Here is a 19,146-nt window from a genome sequence, read left to right as displayed (position 1 = left end):
ATATTTCTTCACTACTCTAAAAATCAACTCTAGATTTTGTAGAAATGCAAAAAATATAAATGAAAAATAAACACAAGCCTCTAGTATTTGGACTTCAAATAATTACTGAAGCATATTATGATCAAAGTAGACACTGAATGATCTAGACGACCATAACAACCATTGTTGCTACTCTGAATCTAATCCAAACAATAAAGCATCTCAAGAATTCTAAGGGAGAAACTTTGTGAAAATGATTGTTTTTCCATTTAATTTGTTTTGATAATTTTTCTATTTTAGTTATATGTTTAATTTTAGATTATAAAGGCTTTGTGATATAAACTGTATTTATAGTCTACATTTTCTACAGTGTTGGTCAAGTACCATGGACACACTTATGTAACAAATATTTACCAGCTGTTGGAGGTCCTTACCAAAGGCTTAGTGCCCCTCTGGCACAAATCACTGTACAGTTGTTATCTTTGGCAGAAAGTTGACATCGAAAATCTTGGCTAAAATTATTTTGCTTAAACAAGGCAAACCTGTTGGTGTTAAATTATTGAACCCTTTTTTTATCTGACAACTGAGGTTTTACCTTATATAAATTTTGATACTTTATATGGTATTTATGTGCTAACCAGAGGTCAGCTAAAGCTCTTAGCTTATTAGATACTCCCAATAAAATAGAGTGCTTATTTAGCTCTCATCTGTATCTCTATTCATGTTCGTTAATTTTCCACTATTTTCCCTTGTTCTTCCTTTTATATGGGGAATACCTTTATTTTTTTTCTTAAACTCGTAGAGAAGCTCTGTTTTATAAAGGACTAATTAACCTTTTGATCTGATAAACAGTTCTATTTGGGGAACTCCATATCCCCACAATAGAAGAAAATTATGGCTAATGAAGATACAAAGCAGGACAAATTTCTTACCGTAACTCTTGCTGTGAATAAAGAGTGAACATTTATTAATAAAAATGCCTTCCTCTCCCATCGACAATTCCCTCCTTTTAGGAGACATTTTAGTACTTTATCAAACTCAGTAGACTTTTTTTTTTTTTCTCTTGCACCTCTCACCCTGATCATTAAATATGTAAACATTCATAGGATTTCCTTTACTGCTTAATTTTCTATAAACCTTTCCCATAGCATTTCTGAACATTGTCCAGTGCTTCTTGGTGATTCTGCATCTTAAGGATCTATCTATTTAAATTAATAGTTTGGCTGTCAATTATCCAGATCATTTTCTTTGTTTACATTTCTAAATGAAAAAAAGAAGATTAGTTATTGAGCTTGAGAAACAACATTTAAGATCTGTGAAATGCACACTATTTCATAGGTATAGACCAACATTGTAGTACTTGCATAAAAAGGAAATGAGAATGATCTTTTAAAAGATAATTCTTTATCTTTCCCTAGTTTGAAATATTATGATCATACCAATAAAACTTTTTCCAGGATTTTCTGCCTAATAAACAAGAAAACGAAAAATCCCTTCCAGAAAACATGGATGCATTTGAAAAAGTGAGAACAAAATTAGAAACACAGCCACAAGAAGAATACGAAATCATCAATGCAGAGGTAGGATATTTATGAGTTTAACTCTGATACTACCAGTCAGGATGAAATACCTTGTGATTTATAGACATAATCCCACATAAATTAGACTGCTTTTGGCCTTAAACACATACTTTAAAACTTAAAGAACAAAGAATAAGAATAGTGTGATCCTTAAAATAAATTATCGAAATCAAGATGAATTTTCGAGTGTATTTTGCTAATTCTAGGTTCTGGAAACAATGAATTCTGTTTCAAATTTTTAAAAATAATTCCAAGGATAAGTTCAAATGAAACTAAGTCATATTTCTTTGTTATTAGAAAAGTATTTGATTGCTTTATCTACACTTTCTTTAAATGAAAAATTCACATTAGTGTAGTATCATGAAAGTCAAATGTTTATTTGACTATTTTATGGTTACCACAATCAATTGTATTTAATATATAGGTATTAGACAAGAGTACTATTCATTCTCTCGACTTCAGATTGTCTATATCTGTCACCCCACAGAGGATAAGATGCTTTGTGTAAAAAGTGATCCATTTTATATTTTTGAAGGGTTCATTCATAAACTTCAACAGGTCTGCTTTTATGAAAGATCTCATTTCTTCATCTTGACTAGTCAGACCATTAAACAGTTAAGTTAAATCTTGTTTACATCATTAAATTATTCATTACGTTTTATTAAATAAACCATTTCTTTTCATTGTCAGGTTAAACATGGTGGTTTTGTTTACTATCAAGAAGGTTGCTGCTTGGTTCGTTCAAAAGATGAAGAAGGTATACCACAGTTTTTCCTTTTAACATACTCTGATTTTTCAGATTTCACATTTTTCATAGGAAATTTTATATTAAATTCTCAAAGGTATAGCCCTGGCTGGTATGGTTCAGAGCATCAGCCTGAGCACCGAAGGGTCTCCGGTTCACTCCCTGCTCCCAGTCGGGACGCGTGCGGGGGGCAACCAGTTGCTGTATCTCTCTCACATCAATATTTCTCTCTCCCTACCTCCCCTCTACTCTCTCTGGAAAAGCAGTAGAGAAATATCTTCACTCATTGGGTGAGGATTAACCAAAAAAAAAAAAAAAAATCTCAAAGGTATAGAAAATATTTTTTTAGATTATTTCTGAATTTTTGTTAAATGACTAGTTTTTAGTATCTGGGTTTGTTTAAGATATAGTTTACAGCCACACTCAAAAGCTGTGACAGGAAGAGTGGAGGTAGTACCCAGCATTTTTTGAGCATCTGCTGTATCCCAGGCACTATACTAGGTGCAGTTATTCAATGCCCTTTACTTTTTCTTTCTAGGTTCTATATGGTCTATAAATACTAGACTATAAAGGTATCTAATAATATGACGTAAGTTGATGCATAATGTAATACTGACTAGCACAGGATAATATTAAGTAACCAGTGCCAGTTTCTATGTACATCAAGCTGCCATTAATGCTGTAGGAAGCGAGAATATAGCTTCTTACAGAAGAGGAATGCTGATTTATTTTATTTTTTTTATTTTTAATCCTCACCTGAGGATATTTTTACTGATTTGAGAGAGAGAGAAACATCAATCAGTTGCCTCCCGTACGAGCCCCAACTGGGAATTGAACCCACAACCTTTTTGGTACGTAGGACAGTGCTCAGCTAGCTGAGCTACCCAGCTGAGCAGGGGAGTGAGTGCTGATGTGAAACACTGACACACAGTTTAAAATATTTAAATACCTCTGCGGCCTTACCTCTTTCATCCCTTTCTTTATGCAGCAGACAGTGACAATTACGAAGTTTTGTTCAATTTGGAGGAACTTAAATTAGACCAGCCCTTCATTGACTGTATCAGAGTTGCTCCTGATGAAAAATATGTGGCTGCCAAGATAAGAACTGAAGATTCTGAAGCGTCTACCTGCATAATTGTGAAGCTCACTGATCAGCCTGTAATGGAAGCTTCTTTCCCCAATGTGTCCAGTTTCGGTAAGCCACCAACCAAGACAGTCTCCTGTGTTGACAAAGCAACAGCAGGGAATTGTTCACACTTTTGAAACATTTTCCTTGCCCGTGTGAGTGAATGAGGTGAGTGCCTGATCCGTTGACCCCTGTGGACTCTACACCTTGCTGTGTGTCCCTTACTCGGGAGACTGTCCCTTCTTGAATTACATATCCAACAGCAGATTGCCCACGGTCACTACCAAGAGAAACTTTGGAACATGTTGAACAAACTTATTCATCAGTAGAAGTGGGGGTATTTTTACTAGTAGAGCCAACTCTAAATTTGATCTTTGATCATTGAGTAAAGCGTGTGTCTGTACTTTACCCTCCTTTGTCATTTTCTGACAGATTTCCCCATTGTTTAATAACTAAATGCTTTTGCAGGGAATTGGAATTATACCCTATCTAACTGACCCTAAGACATCAATTTGGATATTTTAACCTCTTAAAATCAAGATGCATACTATGCAGTGCTGCCTTACAGTAACTGTCAGCCAGGTGGCAGTAATGGTGTAATTGTGTGAAAACGTCCAGGGACAACACCAACATCAGTGCATTTGGTAGTCCCAGATATCCTGTGGCTCCAAGGCAGGCAGAAAACGTTTAGGCATGAGAGAAGATGCCCTACTATTTCCTCAGACTTAAAGCTAGAGGTTTTAGATTTAAACATAATTCATCTCCTGAAAACTTCATCAAAGTCTTCCCTAACTATTGAACATTCGTCTCCTATTTAGAAACTTTAGTGCCCTGAGACTGAGGACTACTGGAAAACAGAATGGATGTGGTGCAGTGTTTTATCCCCTAGGAGGCTCTCAAGCTCGTATGTTACAGGCTGCACACAGTCGGGCCTCTGTTAGACGTAGACTTGCAGGGGTAGATGTACACCTCTCCCCTGTGGCGCTCAGAATCAGAGGGCACGGGCCTTTCTCCTCGAGGGTGGCTGGGTAACCCCGGCTTCCCCCGCAGAGTGGGGGAGGGACGGGGGACGGGCCTTTCCCCACGCAGGCGGCGTGTAACCCCGGCTTCCCCCGCAGAGTGGGGAGGGACGGGGGACGGGCCTTCTTTCTCCACGCGGGCAGCTGGGTAACCCCGGCTTCCCCTGCAGAGTGGGTGAGGGACGAGGAGGACGAGGACGTCCTGTTCTACACCTTCCAGAGGAACCTCCGCTGTCACGACGTGTATCGAGCCACCTTCGGTGACAACAGACGTAACGAGCGCTTCTACACAGAAAAAGACCCAAGGTACTAGAGCGATACAGGCACAGCTCTTTCTCCACAGTGATTCTCTAGTAGTCTGAAGTGCGGCTCTTGGTTGACTTAAAAGGCTGATTTTGGCTGGAACCAGACATATAAGCATGATCATTCCTTTTTCTAAGTTGTTTAGATTCAGCATTGGAGTCTAGGTATATGCATACCCCAGAGTAAACGTAAATGCATCAGACTGCAGATAATGGGTTACTAACATTCTCTCTGGACTGTGATGCATGGGATGCGTTGAGTCAACATTTATTTAACAGGGTTGTCACATAGCAATTGTAAATCTCTAGATACCATGGCATCAGTTGCACAGAAGTCACTACTCATTTCATATAGATTATCTGAATTTTAAACTGCTTTGCTTTGAGCCATGATGGCCATTGGTCTTAAATTGTACTTTCCCCAGTACTTTGGTATTTCTTTCTTAAAGCTAATTGTCTTTTATTTCCTTGTAATCTCCAGGACTACCACTTAAGCTTGGAAGGAAATGATAATAAATGTATCTGGCAAAATCTCTTGACTGAGAAACAATTCTTAACGCAAGGGTCCTGTCACTTTATACATCATTGAACAATATAGTTTGGACAATATCTGTTCAGATTTTGCAAGAAAAAAAGGGGGGGGGGGATTTAATACTAAATAAATCTATGGCAGTGAAGTCAGTACCCAAAACAAGAAAATTAACCCTTCATTTCATAAAATCTTAGACCTGGCAAGGACCTTAAAGGAAATCTTGTACAACGCCCAGTTAATATTAATAATTTTATAGAGAGAGAAATTACATTATTCCAGCCCATAGAACTAACATTCTTGGTCCAGTGATACAGTCATTGCTTTTTTTCTGATGATTGTTTTAATGAGAAATTGCCAAAACTGTTTATTTATATGATCCACTGTTTTTGTTTGTTTTTAAATATGTTTTCATTGATTTCAGAAAGGGGAAGGAAGAGGGGGAGAGAGAGAGAAGCACCAGTGATGAGAGAGTCATTGATTGGCTGCCTCCTGCACGCTTCCTGTTGGGGGTCGAGCCCACAACCCGGGCATATGCCCTGACTGGGAATCGAACCTTGGTATCTTGGATCATAGGTCAATGCTCAACCTCTGAGCCACCCCCGCTGGGCATGATCCACTGTTTTATGTTTCACTGTTCAAAGATGTCTTTTGGAGTCCTGGCCAGTGTGGTTCAGTGGGTAGAGTATCAGCCTGCACACCAAAGCGTCTCAGTCCAATTCCTGGTCAAGGGCACTTAACTGGGTTGCAAGTTCAATCCCGGCCCTGTTGGGGAATGTGCCTTCTTCCCTCCCTTTCACTGTCTCTTAAAAAAAAAAAAAAGGATGTCTTTTGGAGATGATAGTTTAAGCTAGTAATTTATTTTTTATATCAATGACTTATGATTGATTAGGAGTCATTTTCCATCTTGTGAATAAAGCTTGAAATTGGAAAAAACAAACAAAAATTTCAAAACTGGCCAGTGAGCTATGCCCTTGAATAAGGTACTCGCTTGCCATATGTTGTTACTGTCTAAGTTCTAAGATTAAGCGAATTATTTATATATTTAAGATTCATGGACAGTATTTGGCTTCTAGCAAGCTTTTTCTTCCCCATAGGGAATGAACCATAATTAAATATGCTTAAGCCTACTTTGGCATGCAGAACCTTGAGCTGCAGGACAGTACTTTCCAAGAACCTGATGTATGTGTGATAATTCACTTCTTTATACTTTTCAGTATTCTTAGTATGAATTACTTTTAAAAGAAGTAAACATGTAAACAACATTTAAAGCCATCCATTGTGTTAGAGTTAATGCTCTTAAGATATTATTTGATTATATTTATCAAGAATCATAAAAATACTCTTAATCATTTAGTATTTCCATTCTTAAGAATGTATCCTAAGAAATATTGTAAAGGTCAGGGAGAGGGAAACTATCTTCATAAATATGTTGCTATTTATATCCTTTATTACAATGAAACATTAAAACCTAAATTTTTAAGAATTATGGTACTATAACCTGATAGAATATTAGGTAACCATTAAAAATAATGATCATAAAGAGTATATAACTAGTGTTGGGGGAGATATTGGTATTATGTGACATAAAAACTAGGAGAAAGGAAAAAAGGAAATCCAACATGTATACAGAAGAAAAACAAAGTAAATTGTGTCCCTTTTCTAACCTGTAATTACCTATCTCCTCTAGGAAGTTTATTTCCTCCTCTTAGCAAAAAGCCATATAATCTGTTAATGTGGTTGAGAGTTAGATGGTGTCTGTACTTTGTCTTGAAATGCATTCAAAAGAAGATGGATTGATGATCCATAGATAAGCATATAGCAAAATGGTAATACTATTGAATCTCAGTGGTGGGTATATGGATACTGACTTTACATTTCTTTCAACTTTTCTGCATTTTTAAAAAATGTTCGTAATAAAATATTAGACAAATATTATTCTGAATGTTTTGGGGGAGGATGAGGAAAATAGTAGCAGTATTTTACTTTTGCAAGCAGAATTCACTAAGTAGTTTTTATTTTCTATATGCATTATAAATTAACATATATGCTGACCACCTGTGAGATATCATTAACAAAATAGCATGCGTTTGATCTTCCTTTTTCTCCCTCTTTTTCTGTGTAGCTGTTTCGTTTTCCTTTATCTTACAAAAGACACTCGTTTTCTCACCATAAATATCATGAACAAGACCACTTCTGAAGTGTGGTTGATAGATGGCCTAAGTCCTTGGGACCCGCCAGTGCTTATCCAGAAGCGAATACATGGGGTCCTTTACTACGTTGAACACAGAGATGATGAATTATACATTCTCACTAATGTTGGCGAGCCTACAGAATTCAAGGTGATACTGTATTCTCTTTAACTCCACTTGGGCTGTTAAGAAGTGTCACACGTCTATCAGTAATATTTCTTGCTTTATAGGCTTTTGGTAAAGTGTAGAAATTAATGCCACCTTCCTGTGCGTAACCAACCCCATATCTCTCCCCTTAGAATTAATACCTCTACATACTTTAATTGTGCCTAAAAAGGATAGTAAATGAAATATATTCTATCCTGATTATATCAGTTATCAAAGCCAGACTTAGTAGCTTAAAACAACAAACTTGTATAAATTTATGATTTTGTGAGTTAGCAGTTTGGATTGCTCTCAGCTAGCCAGTTCTGTCCATCTCAGCAAGGCTCGTTGATGCTTCTACAGTCTGCTGGCTGTCAGTGCCCTCACTCAAATGTCCATTGGTTGGCTGTCAGCTAAGCACTGGGCCGCCCAGCAGGCTATCCTGGGCGCATTCAGTGGTGATGGTCACACTTCAACCCTGATGCAGTTCTTTTGGCTCTTCATAAAACAGTGAAGAATAGTATGTCTAGTTTTCAGTGGTTTCTTCTTTGGATTTTGGGTTTTGTAGCCGTCATCTTCTGTTACCGAGATCTCTTCTAACTTTGTTCCACACAGCTAATGAGAACAGCGGCTGATACACCTGCTATCATGAATTGGGACTTATTTTTCACAATGAAGAGAAATACCAAAGTCGTAGACTTGGACATGTTTAAGGATCACTGTGTCCTATTCCTGAAGCACAGCAATCTACTTTATGTCAATGTGATTGGCCTGGCCGATGATTCAGTTCGGTCTCTAAAGGTATGTTGATCAAGAGACAATACTGTTAATCAAAGTACTTGCTGTTTGGCTTCACCAGAACATCAAATTTTGAATAATAGCAATGTACTTTTTCTTAAAAGAATTAATTTAAATTAAATGGAATTTAGCACACTAGGTCTTTATCAGATGGAGGAGGTATGTCTCTTTCGTATATCTCTCTATATCACATGTTTCTACAGCTTTAGATACAGTAATAACTCAGGTCAGCTTGGCAGCTAGTGTCTAACCACTGCCTGCTGCTCCACCCCACACCCCCAGTAGGACTAGTAAGTCGTGCCCACTGTGTTTGTGCCATCACATGGTTGCATCTTTATCAACTCTCTGCCATTTTTCTTGCCCAGGGCATCAGGAAGGGTGAACTTTGGTTTCTTTCAATAAGGGGGTGGCAGTGGTCTCTACTACAACAGCTGCGATGCTAGCACAGCTCCCTGGCAGGCTGACTCGCTGGTATTGCCTGTGGCTGCCAGGAAAGATAATCTGCCTCCACAAGCGAACTTATAATGGCACCCTTATTGCCCAGTTTTAAAGCAGCATCAACATGTGCATTAAGATATCAGACACTGAAGGGAAGAGGAGAGGCCTCCATTTTGCTTGATACGGAAAGTGCTGTGGGGCCAGCTGACCAGCAAGCATAGACCACTTACATCTCCCTAACTGCAGTGTTCTCACTTCTATTAAAGTGCAGTTCCAGGAAATTCACTGGTGGTTATTGAACTTCTATGTGCAAAGTACTGTATTGGGCACTCTGGAGTGGAAAGACAGCAGGACAAAATATCTGGCCTTAAGGAAGGTGCAGTTTATCATGAGATTGGACGAGTACACAGAGAGTTAGGTATAAGGTAGATTTAAATAAGTATCAAGAATAGAGGAGATAAAAAAAATCACTGTTAGGATACCACAGCAATAGTTGTGGCAGGCAAGATCCACCAATGGATGCTAAAAACAATGGGCATAAGTTTAAGGATAGATTATTTTCCCAGTCTTCATAAAAGGACTAGTATCACCCACAAAATATTTATTAACTACAATAGGAAAAACCACTTTACAGTGAAAAACCTGGCAAGAGATCAAGATTGACATCACAAGTAATAATATCTTTTGACATGTACTCCTCTCTGGTATTCTTGCTAGAAATGTAGAACCACAGTTTGTTCGTGACGAAACGTCAGACAAATCCAAACAGGAAGACATTCTGCCAGATAATTACCCCTTGTTCAAAATTACTTCTACGTCCTTAAAGTCAAGGAAAGGTTGAGGAAGTCTCACAGATTGGAGGACACTAAGTAGACGTGACAACTAATGCAATGTGGAATCCTAAATTGGATCCTCGGACAGAAAAAGGATATTAGTGGAAACATATTGGTGAAGTTGAATAATGTCTATAGTCTGGTTAATAGTAAAAAATAATAATCGCATCTCAGCCTTTTGGCTATGATCAGGTGTAATAGTAAAAAATAATAAAATAAATAAGTGGTATCAAAAACACAAAATCTGCTGTGGGGCCCAAAGGAGAGGAAGAGGGCCTGAGAAAGCTTTTTATAGGGCAGGTAGAATTTGAGATAAACCAGAGGACAGGTAGGATTTTGCTGGGGAGGGAGGGGAATGGTATTCGAGGAAGAGAAAGTATCCAGTGAAGTGCAAAGCTGGAGAAGTTCAGAAAATGTTCCGAAAACTGCTAGTAATTCTGTTTTATTGAAGCAGAACAAATTTCTGGGGGATGAAGCTATGATTTGACATTTTCTGATTGTCAAGGTGATGAATTTGTGCATAAGTTATGAAGAGGGGGAAATTTGAAATTTGGGGACAGCGGGATGATTGAGAAGTGAGCTATACTTCATGAGGTTATCCGGCGGCCACGTTAGGGTACACTGAAGCAACAAGAGAAGGGGCAGGGAGGTTAGTCTTGAGATTGTTACAGTGGTATGAAATAAGAAATTACAAGGGCCTAAATGACCAAAAATGTCCAACTGCCTCATAAAATCAAATCATCAAATGTAATGTCTGGTGTCTTAGAGGACTATATAGTTGTCCTAAAACAAAAATGGCGATTTTACTTTAGCAAATCTTTATTGCTGTCATCTCCTGGATTCAAAGTGTGTTTTCTTACTTGCTAATTGATGCCAAATTCAGATATCTTTAACTGGGAAACCTACTGCAATCTGTGTGAATACAGTTGGGAGAAAATATATCATTTCTAGCAGTGCATTTATTACAAAATTCTGTCAAGAAAATTAGGAATGTCATGAGTTTGCTATAATAAGATTTGACTTCTAAGTAAATGTGACCTTTTCTGTTTTTTGTCAGTATTTCTGTTTTTCATGGTTTTAACTTCCATTAGAACAAGCATCATGTCTTTAATTTATTCTGTATCCTCTACTTTATTCCCACCCCTTCCCACCCTGTAGTACCTTGTGCCACATATGCTGTTCTGAGTCATCACATGGGATCAAAGACTACATTCTGTGCCAGGTGCTGCTTAAAGAGAATTCACAGATCAGGGCCTTTTCATGAACTGTGTAACACTGGTTAATATGCATGGACAGCGCCATATACAAAGCACAAAAAATCTTTGTGCCAATTTTCTTTCAGCACTTACATTTTAATCATTCTTTCTATACAATGACTATGATTTTCTGGTAAAATTCTAAAGCTGAACCTATTCTGTCAGTTATCTAGGCATATCTTTCTGCATGTCACCTGGCCAACTTATTCTTGGGTGCTCTTAATATTCGTGGATAATACGAATGGGAAACGTGGCTTAAGTTATTCTTGAGATCATTAATACCTTATTTCTGCAGCAGCTGGACAGACTTTTAAAAGTCTACAGCCTTGGAACATTTTTTTTTATGATTAAAACTTTAACCTTGGTCCAGTAGTTTAAGAAATACACCAAAAAGACTTTTTGATTTATTGGAACCACTTGGTGTAACACTGAAACAGCTTAGTACATGGATCACATGGAAACTTAAAATCTCACCACAGAGTAGGAAAGCCTGTGCCTCTATGGGCTGAGGACCCTTGTACCGTCAACCTGAGGCCTCGTTACAAAGTTAGTAGCAGTGCTGCTTTGTTTCCCACTAAGGCCTCAGTTTTCTCACTTCATTCCTGCTACCAGATTTCCCAACTTTCATGATTACAGTTTTCTTTCTGGTTATGGCTTGTGTTGAAATATATTGCCCTGGAAAATAATCCTCAATCTGAGGAGAATAAATATTGCAAAGAATAAATATTGTAAAGAAATATTGCAAATGTATGTCCTTACTAATGTTTCAGGAAAATAGGTTCTTTGGATTATTACAAGAAATTTGTTCTGTAAATATAAGCTCTTTGGCAGTCGTTTCTACGTTAAATGCTGCGCTCTTTATGCACACATCCCCCACCTATCCTTTCTGAATAGTGCCCACCAGTGACTTTGCTGTGCCAAGACCTCTGATTTTCTAAGGAATTTGCTCTTTCTACAATTATTCAGGAAACGAAAGGCAATTTTCTTTTAATGTTCTGACTCTCGGTACCATTTCTAAGACAGTCGGCCTGCTTGCTAGAGTTCTTTAAAAGGTGTAAGGAGGATGTTAGTGGAAGGCTTGAAGCAGGACCCTGCTGCTCTGAGAGAATAAATTTTGATTCCTTTCCTTTTTTCTTAAAGTTAAGAATCTTAATCATAATAGCTCAGTCTTTCAGAGTGAATGTGCGGTAAAGGTTTTGTTCTGCACAATGGTTAGCCTGGGAGCTAAAGTTAGAAACAAATGGTAAATGCGTTAGTGCTGCTGAGCCAGTCTGTAGCCCTGGAGTAATAACTGTCATCACTGTGGCCGTCCAGGCAGCAGAGTACGGGCTGGTGGGTAAATTATTAAAAATATGTCTGAGATTTCATGTTCTGTGAGGACAGAGATCTTGGAGATGTCACTTGGTTCTGAATTACTTTTTGATTTGCTCTTACTAATACTTCTGCTATTATTTTATTGCCCAAGGTTATACCCCAAAACAAACTTTAGAGATTTCATGTAAATTCAGAATCATGGTAAACCGTTTTCTTATCATTTTTCCTTATTTTATTGGTCATTAGTGTAGAGTTGTGTTTTTTACTTGAAGTCTATTTTGTTGTGCTAAAGTAATCCTTAAATGAAGCATGATGTCATAATGGATAGAAGTAAATTTGATGTTCACATTATCTTGTTTGAAGCGGACCCAAAAATTTAATTAATGATACTTAGTGTCTAGATAAAGAGTGAAAATAACTTTTATTTCTTTAGCTCCCTCCTTGGGCCTGTGGATTCATAATGGATACAAATTCAGACCCAAAGAACTGTCCCTTTCAGCTTTGCTCTCCAATACGCCCCCCAAAATATTACACATATAAGTTTGCAGAAGGCAAACTGTTTGAGGAAACTGGGCATGAAGACCCAATCACAAAGACTAGTCGTGTTTTACGTCTAGAAGCCAAAAGCAAGGTAAGTCGTAATCTCCACTATCAGCCCTAAATGGGGGCTGAAAGCCTAACTTACTATTTGTCAAGTGCTGTGCAATTTCTGGGTTTACAGTTTGTTAAAGTTTTGTAATTATTATACCACAAATGGAAGCTAAATTCTTGGAGAGCCAAGGGACTCTTTAAGAAGGAAGCACCTGCTGAGCGGGCTGCTGTAACTTTGCAGGCATTCGGGACTGCTGACGATCTCTGGGACCCAGCCCATTGCAGGACTTGCCACCATCCTGACCTCTTCCTTTTCAACCAGCAAATATTTCTCTGCTTGTTTAATTGAAGTTGGGGAGGAGGCAAGGAGATGAAAAGACCAAGGTTATTTTATAGAAAGTAATCTACATCGTTTTAGAAGCATGAATCATACTGAGAACTGAAAGTTCAGTTACTGGTGCCCCTAAGGGAGGCTTTCAAATGAGAATGAAAAACATAGGGAAAGTGGCTCAGTGGTCTTCTTTTCCTTATGTAAACTAGTGCTATTTCATTCATTTCTGTAGGCAGGGTGAGAACCAACTTTCCCACCTTTTTCTGTGAAAGGAAGATCAGAAGTAGTTCAGATTATCTGAATTTTGTCTGTCCAGAGAGTGCCTAGTTTCAGTCAATTGGGATTGATGAATGTGAACTACACTGGGGAATAGTTACTTGCCCTAAAAGTAACTTAGGCGTTAAAATTTATAAAACTTACTTTTAAACATTTAAAAAATAAAGTTCAGTAGGCCTTTGAAGAGGATGTGTGTGGGTATAGGTGAGTATGAGATTTCAGGTACTAATGTTTGAGAATTATGTCCATAGAGGACAGAAAGTTGAGCTGTTAAAACATCTTTAGCTTGTCTACTTGTACATATCTAAAGATGAGAGGTGCTGGTATGTAGCCTTCGGTACAGGAAGAATGCTGTGCTAGCATGTCTAACGTTATAGGGACTTGGGCTTGTCCTGAAAGAAAAGACTTACAGTATTACTGGGTAGTGAAGAACTCTCTAGAATCACCTATCACAAAAGCTGCAATGATTAAAGTATATCCAAGTCAGAGTCTTCTTGCTTTTTTCTAGTTAATATTATAGGTCAGCCAAGTAACTGAAAGTATCATGATGGATGTTAGAGACCATAACTCTTTGTCTTAATTAAATGAAGTTTCTGCTCAACATCAATAAGTAGGACATAATATAGGGGATAGAACTATTTGAAAATACTCTCCTGTACATGCATAGTAAATCTTCATTTCCAGGATGGAAAATTAGTGCCAATGACTGTTTTCCACAAAACGGATTCTGAGGACTTGCAGAAAAAACCTCTCCTGGTACATGTATATGGAGCTTATGGCATGGATTTGAAAATGAATTTCAGGCCTGAAAGGCGGGTGTTGGTGGACGATGGATGGATATTAGCATACTGCCATGTTCGGTGAGTCGGCACATTTAACCTGGCGTGTGAATGCTAGAGCACTGTGACAGATGTGTAACAGTGTATCAGGAGCAGAAGTTTATTTTTTCATTTGTATTGTTGAATTTATGTATTCCTAAACCTAGGCTGGTGGAACTTGATTCAGTAATGTAAGTTGATCCAAAAAGGTACGTTTTTTAGGATTTTGTGCCAGATATTTAAGATTTTTAGAATCACACCAATCTCTTTACTTATTTAATAATATTATTTCCATTTAATTCTGCTGAGTGTAGGTTTTTCTAAAATAGCCTCTTGAGCTGAACTCCTTTTTTCCATTCTAACTTTCATTTTATTTTAGCTGTTTTCAAGATACAAATATTTTGTTTGTACTTAAAATCCTTCACTATCTCTCCGTCACCATAATAAAAATCCAAATTTCTCAGTATAGTATTTAACATCCTAATGATCTTGCTTATCTCTATAATGGCATCTGCCATCACTCCCCACACACATCCTGTGCTCCCGCCATACATGTCCTACACAGCCAGCTTTGCTGCGTCCTTTCAGGTGACAAGCTTCTTTCCCTTGAACATGTTGTGTCTTGGTGCCTTCCCTTTGCCCTCTGGGAACTCATACTCTTCCTTCAAGACTCAGCTTAGGTATTATCTCCATCTTAAGCATTGCTTGGTAGCTGTTTTCTTTCCCCACAAAATTATAATCTCCAGGGCAGGAGATTTTTGCTTAGTTATATTTTTATGGCCTTTATTTAGCACAATGTCTGGTAAATAGTAAGCAGGCACTCAAAACATCTGTTGAATCAATTTTTGATTGTCTGTATCAGGGGTTAGCAAACTTTTTCTCGAAAGAACTAAATAGTAAACATTTTAGGCTTTGCAGCCCACAAGGGTCTGTGCTGCATATTCCTGGTTGGGATTTTTTGAAAATGAAAACCATTCTTAGCTTAAGGGCCATATAAAAACAGGCGTCTGGGTAGATTTGGGCCACAGGCTATAGTTTGCTGACCCCCTGACCTATATTATTAATATTTTTCCCCCCCACTAAAACCTTTTTGCCCTTTAATTTCAGGGGTGGTGGTGAGTTAGGCCTCCAGTGGCACGCTGATGGCCGTCTAACTAAAAAGCTCAATGGCCTTGCTGACTTAGAGGCTTGCATTAAGACGCTTCATGGCCAAGGCTTTTCTCAGCCAAGTCTAACAACCCTGACTGCTTTCAGTGCTGGAGGGGTGCTTGTGGGAGCCTTGTGTAATTCTAATCCAGAACTCCTGAGAGCTGTGACTTTGGAGGTGAGTACACTCTGTCTCTGTTTACAGAATAGGGAGGCATGAAGCCATAGACTGCCCTAAGGGAAAAAAAATCTGTTTTACCATAGCATATGAGTATAACAGAGCTTTTAAATTTTAAACACAGAGTCATAGCTCTGGGTGAACTTCTAAAGTTATTTTAATCCAGCTTTACTCAACTTTAATCCAATCCTTTACTTACTCCTCCCTGACAGTGTTCTTTATTAATTTTTAAGGATTTTCACTGAAGGATATCAGTGGCTATCCCCATTGATCATTTTTATTTGTAAGCATATTTGAAGTTGGTGGGAGGGATAGAACATTAATGTGTAGTTTTTCTGTACTTCAATTGAAATACCTTGTTCTGAAAATGCTCGATAACCTTTTCCTGGTCCCCAAGCTTATGAAGTGATAGCAGCTCACTTCACTTCTGTCGTTCTCCTGCTGCTTGGTTAGATGATCTAGGAAATCTAATGACTGGGATGAACAGAGTAAATTATGTTCAGATATGTTTTTTATTTTGAGGGTATGGGGTATACACTGTGGGTTTGTGTTAAGTAAATAAGTAATCCTGAACTATACATCTATTTTTTCACTAGAAATACTAAGTTTAGGGGAAGAGAAACCTATCCAGAGATAATAATGGCAGATTATCTGCAGTGTAAGAAAATGCAACTAATCTTTGACTTTTAGAAATTAGGAAGGAAATCAGAAATGCAGGGGAAAGAATATTTATCCCACATTGCATATAATAATAAAGAGTTGAAATCTACCCATATGTCCAACAATAGAGTATCTGTGTATGAGTCAGTTCTTAATTAGAAGCACCAGAACCGACTTCTGACTAATTTAGCAGGAAAAGGATTTATTAAAGAGACCGGGTGAGGGTGGTGTGTGTAGAACCAGTCTTAGAGGCTGCACAGCCAGAAACATGTCCAAAGTATACCATTAAGGTATCCCATGAAGCTGTCACCGCCGCCCCTGCTAGGCACCAGTCACCTCACACTGCTAGTGTTGCTAGAAACTCGATAAAGCCATGGCAGTTTTGCCAGAATCAATTCTCTGTGGTCCTTACTTCTTTGAGTCACTAGCTTCCCATTCAGAGTTTGGAGCACATTATGTCTGACAGGTGGACCTAAGTCATGTGGCTCCTCCTGCGCTGCAGGGAAGCTGGGAAAGGACCTGCCTTCCACAGTGAGAGGCAGGCTCTGTCTCACAGGTCTAGGATACTCTAGATGCAGAGAAGTTCAGATGCTAGGCAGCCAGAAAGAATCACGTTTGCCCACTATACGTGGTGAAATGTTAATATGAGAGAAAGCTGAAAAGCATGTTATCAAGACTATAGGGCTAAGTGAAAAAAGCAGCTGCCATTTTGTTAAATTAACACTGGTTATATCGTGGTAAATTAACAAAATGTACCTCTTCACCATTTTTAAGTGTACAATGCAATAGTATTAAGTACATTCACACTGTTGCGAAACCAGTTTCCAGAACTCTTCATAGTGCAAAACTGAAATTCTGTACCCATTAAGTAGCAACTCTCCAGTTCCCTCTTCCCTAGCCCCAGGAACCACCATTTTACTTTCTGTCTCTGTGGATTTGACTAAGGCACCTCCTATAAATGGAATCATACATTATTGTCTTTTTATATCTGGTTTATTTCACTTAGATACTGTCCTCAAGGTCCGTTCATGTGGCATGTGTCAGAAATTCCTTCTTTAATAGAAGTGAGGTGGTAGCATTTATCACTTTTACATAAAAATGTATATATATGAATAAAAGGCACAAAATTTGTGAAATCAGAATATAGACTCTTCCGTTTTATGTAAATGTGACTTAAGGGGTCTGAATACCTTAAAAACCAGTTGTAAATCACAGGCACTGGGTAAGGACTGAGCAATGAGTGTGGCTCCTGGGAATCTACATGAGCTTTGTTCTCTGGGGTCAGCATGTGAATTCATAAAGTATATTTCCCTGAAACTCGTTTTACCAACATATTAGTCAAAGTTTAAGTCCCTTTGGATTTTTTTTTTAGGCACCTTTCTTGGATGTTCTCAACACCATGATGGATACTACACTTCCTCTGACATTAGAAGAATTAGAAGAATGGGGGAATCCTTCATCTGATGAAAAACACAAGAACTACATAAAACGTTACTGCCCCTATCAAAATATTAAGCCTCAGGTAGTGAAAGACAGTCATGAGGTTACTATATCATATGGAGGTGACAGAGAAGATAATCATAAGTATAGTCACCTGAGCTGAGGCCAGAATTCAGTAGACCCTTAGATAATACCCAAACACCTTCCAGCACCATCTCAGCACATATCCCATTTTTGTTTCATTAAAGTCATGGTCTCTCTAGGTAAGAAAAAGCTATTCCAGATAACTAGTAGTCTAGTACTGTAATATTATAGATCTCCCAAGAATATCAAATAAGAAAAAAAAAATCTAGCATTTAGGTGGAAAAATTGGAAGTAATTATTTTTCATAATCTATAAGGCAGAAAGGGCCATAAGGAATAATATACATTTGTACATCGATTTTCTTGCAGCATTACCCTTCGATTCACATCACAGCTTATGAAAATGATGAACGTGTACCTCTGAAAGGAATTGTAAGCTATACTGAGAAACTCAAGGAAGCCATTACAGAGCATGCTAAGGACAGCGGTGAAGGTAGGAGACCACCTCGAAGCAGGGGACACAGCTAAATGGACTGTTACCTTAGCATACCTCTCAGAGTGATACATTTTGTACAGACCAAATCATCACCCCATGATTTTGGACAGATAATTGTTTTTCCTACATTGACTACTCATCAAAGCACATATTATGGCAGAATATAACTGCCTCACCCCTTTTTCAAAGGACAGTATTAAAATAAGGTAGGCAGGGCACATAAAAAAGTAAATTTATCACATATAAATTGGAGATGTACTATCATACAGCCATTCATTCATTCTTGGGAACCTCTAAAAAAACAAGTTCTGAAGTTTGCTCGGATTAGCGGCTTTAATTTTTCTCTAGATCTTTGTATTATGTTAAACAAGAGCTCTTACCTTTTTCCTTGCCAAGACAAGCCAAGACCTTCAGGACTTGGTGGAAGGGACCCACATTCACGTTTTCAGACAGTTGCCCTGTGTCCAGTGCAGCCTCTCACCACTGCTATTGTTGGTGCTTCCGGGTCTCAAGACTCTCAGACTCCACAGAGCCAGTTGGCTTCCTCCGTGGTCACAGTTTTCTCCATGTGACCCTGCAGTCTCTTCATCCAGCTTCCTTAGCCACTGATCATCCTCCGGCTTTCCCTGTTTCAGAAATGTGTCTTCTGCTTGCCCCCTCCCATCTCTCTGTTGGTGGTGATGGAAGGCCCTTCTTCCTTCACTATTATTTTAATAGATTACTTGGAAAGAGAGAGGAGAAATGGGCCTCAGTTGGCCAAAAACTTCCTAATTGTTTCATATATTAACTCGTTTCAGGCTACCAGGCCCCCAATATTATCTTAGACATCCAGCCTGGAGGCAACCATGTGATTGAGGATTCTCACAAAAAGG

The 19,146-nt window shown here is 38.3% G+C and overlaps 1 protein-coding gene across 4 annotated transcripts in view; it reads left to right on the top strand.

Annotated features, from left to right (window-relative positions):
• The window catches only part of PREPL (prolyl endopeptidase like), a 31,899-nt gene that overhangs the window by 9,931 nt on the left and 2,822 nt on the right, over positions 1-19,146 (top strand). For 2 of the 4 annotated variants that reach the window (XM_081156622.1, XM_081156620.1), the window contains 12 exons: positions 1,437-1,559; positions 2,250-2,316; positions 3,293-3,499; positions 4,620-4,755; positions 7,406-7,622; positions 8,232-8,417; positions 12,689-12,886; positions 14,138-14,313; positions 15,379-15,595; positions 17,628-17,777; positions 18,148-18,271; positions 19,072-19,145. In XM_081156622.1, the coding sequence (XP_081012748.1) occupies positions 1,485-1,559; positions 2,250-2,316; positions 3,293-3,499; positions 4,620-4,755; positions 7,406-7,622; positions 8,232-8,417; positions 12,689-12,886; positions 14,138-14,313; positions 15,379-15,595; positions 17,628-17,777; positions 18,148-18,271; positions 19,072-19,145 (1,827 nt within the window). In that variant the 5' untranslated portion in view covers positions 1,437-1,484. The remainder of the gene's footprint in view (positions 1-1,436; positions 1,560-2,249; positions 2,317-3,292; positions 3,500-4,619; positions 4,756-7,405; positions 7,623-8,231; positions 8,418-12,688; positions 12,887-14,137; positions 14,314-15,378; positions 15,596-17,627; positions 17,778-18,147; positions 18,272-19,071; position 19,146) is intronic. The other 2 variants (XM_081156621.1, XM_081156623.1) reach the window with 1 other exon arrangement.

The sequence above is a fragment of the Miniopterus schreibersii genome, assembly GCF_964146895.1.
Source record: "Miniopterus schreibersii genome assembly, chromosome: 13".
NCBI lineage: Eukaryota > Metazoa > Chordata > Mammalia > Chiroptera > Miniopteridae > Miniopterus > Miniopterus schreibersii.
The sequence above is the reverse complement of the archived record's forward strand: the minus strand, read 5'-3'. Positions and strand labels throughout refer to the sequence as shown.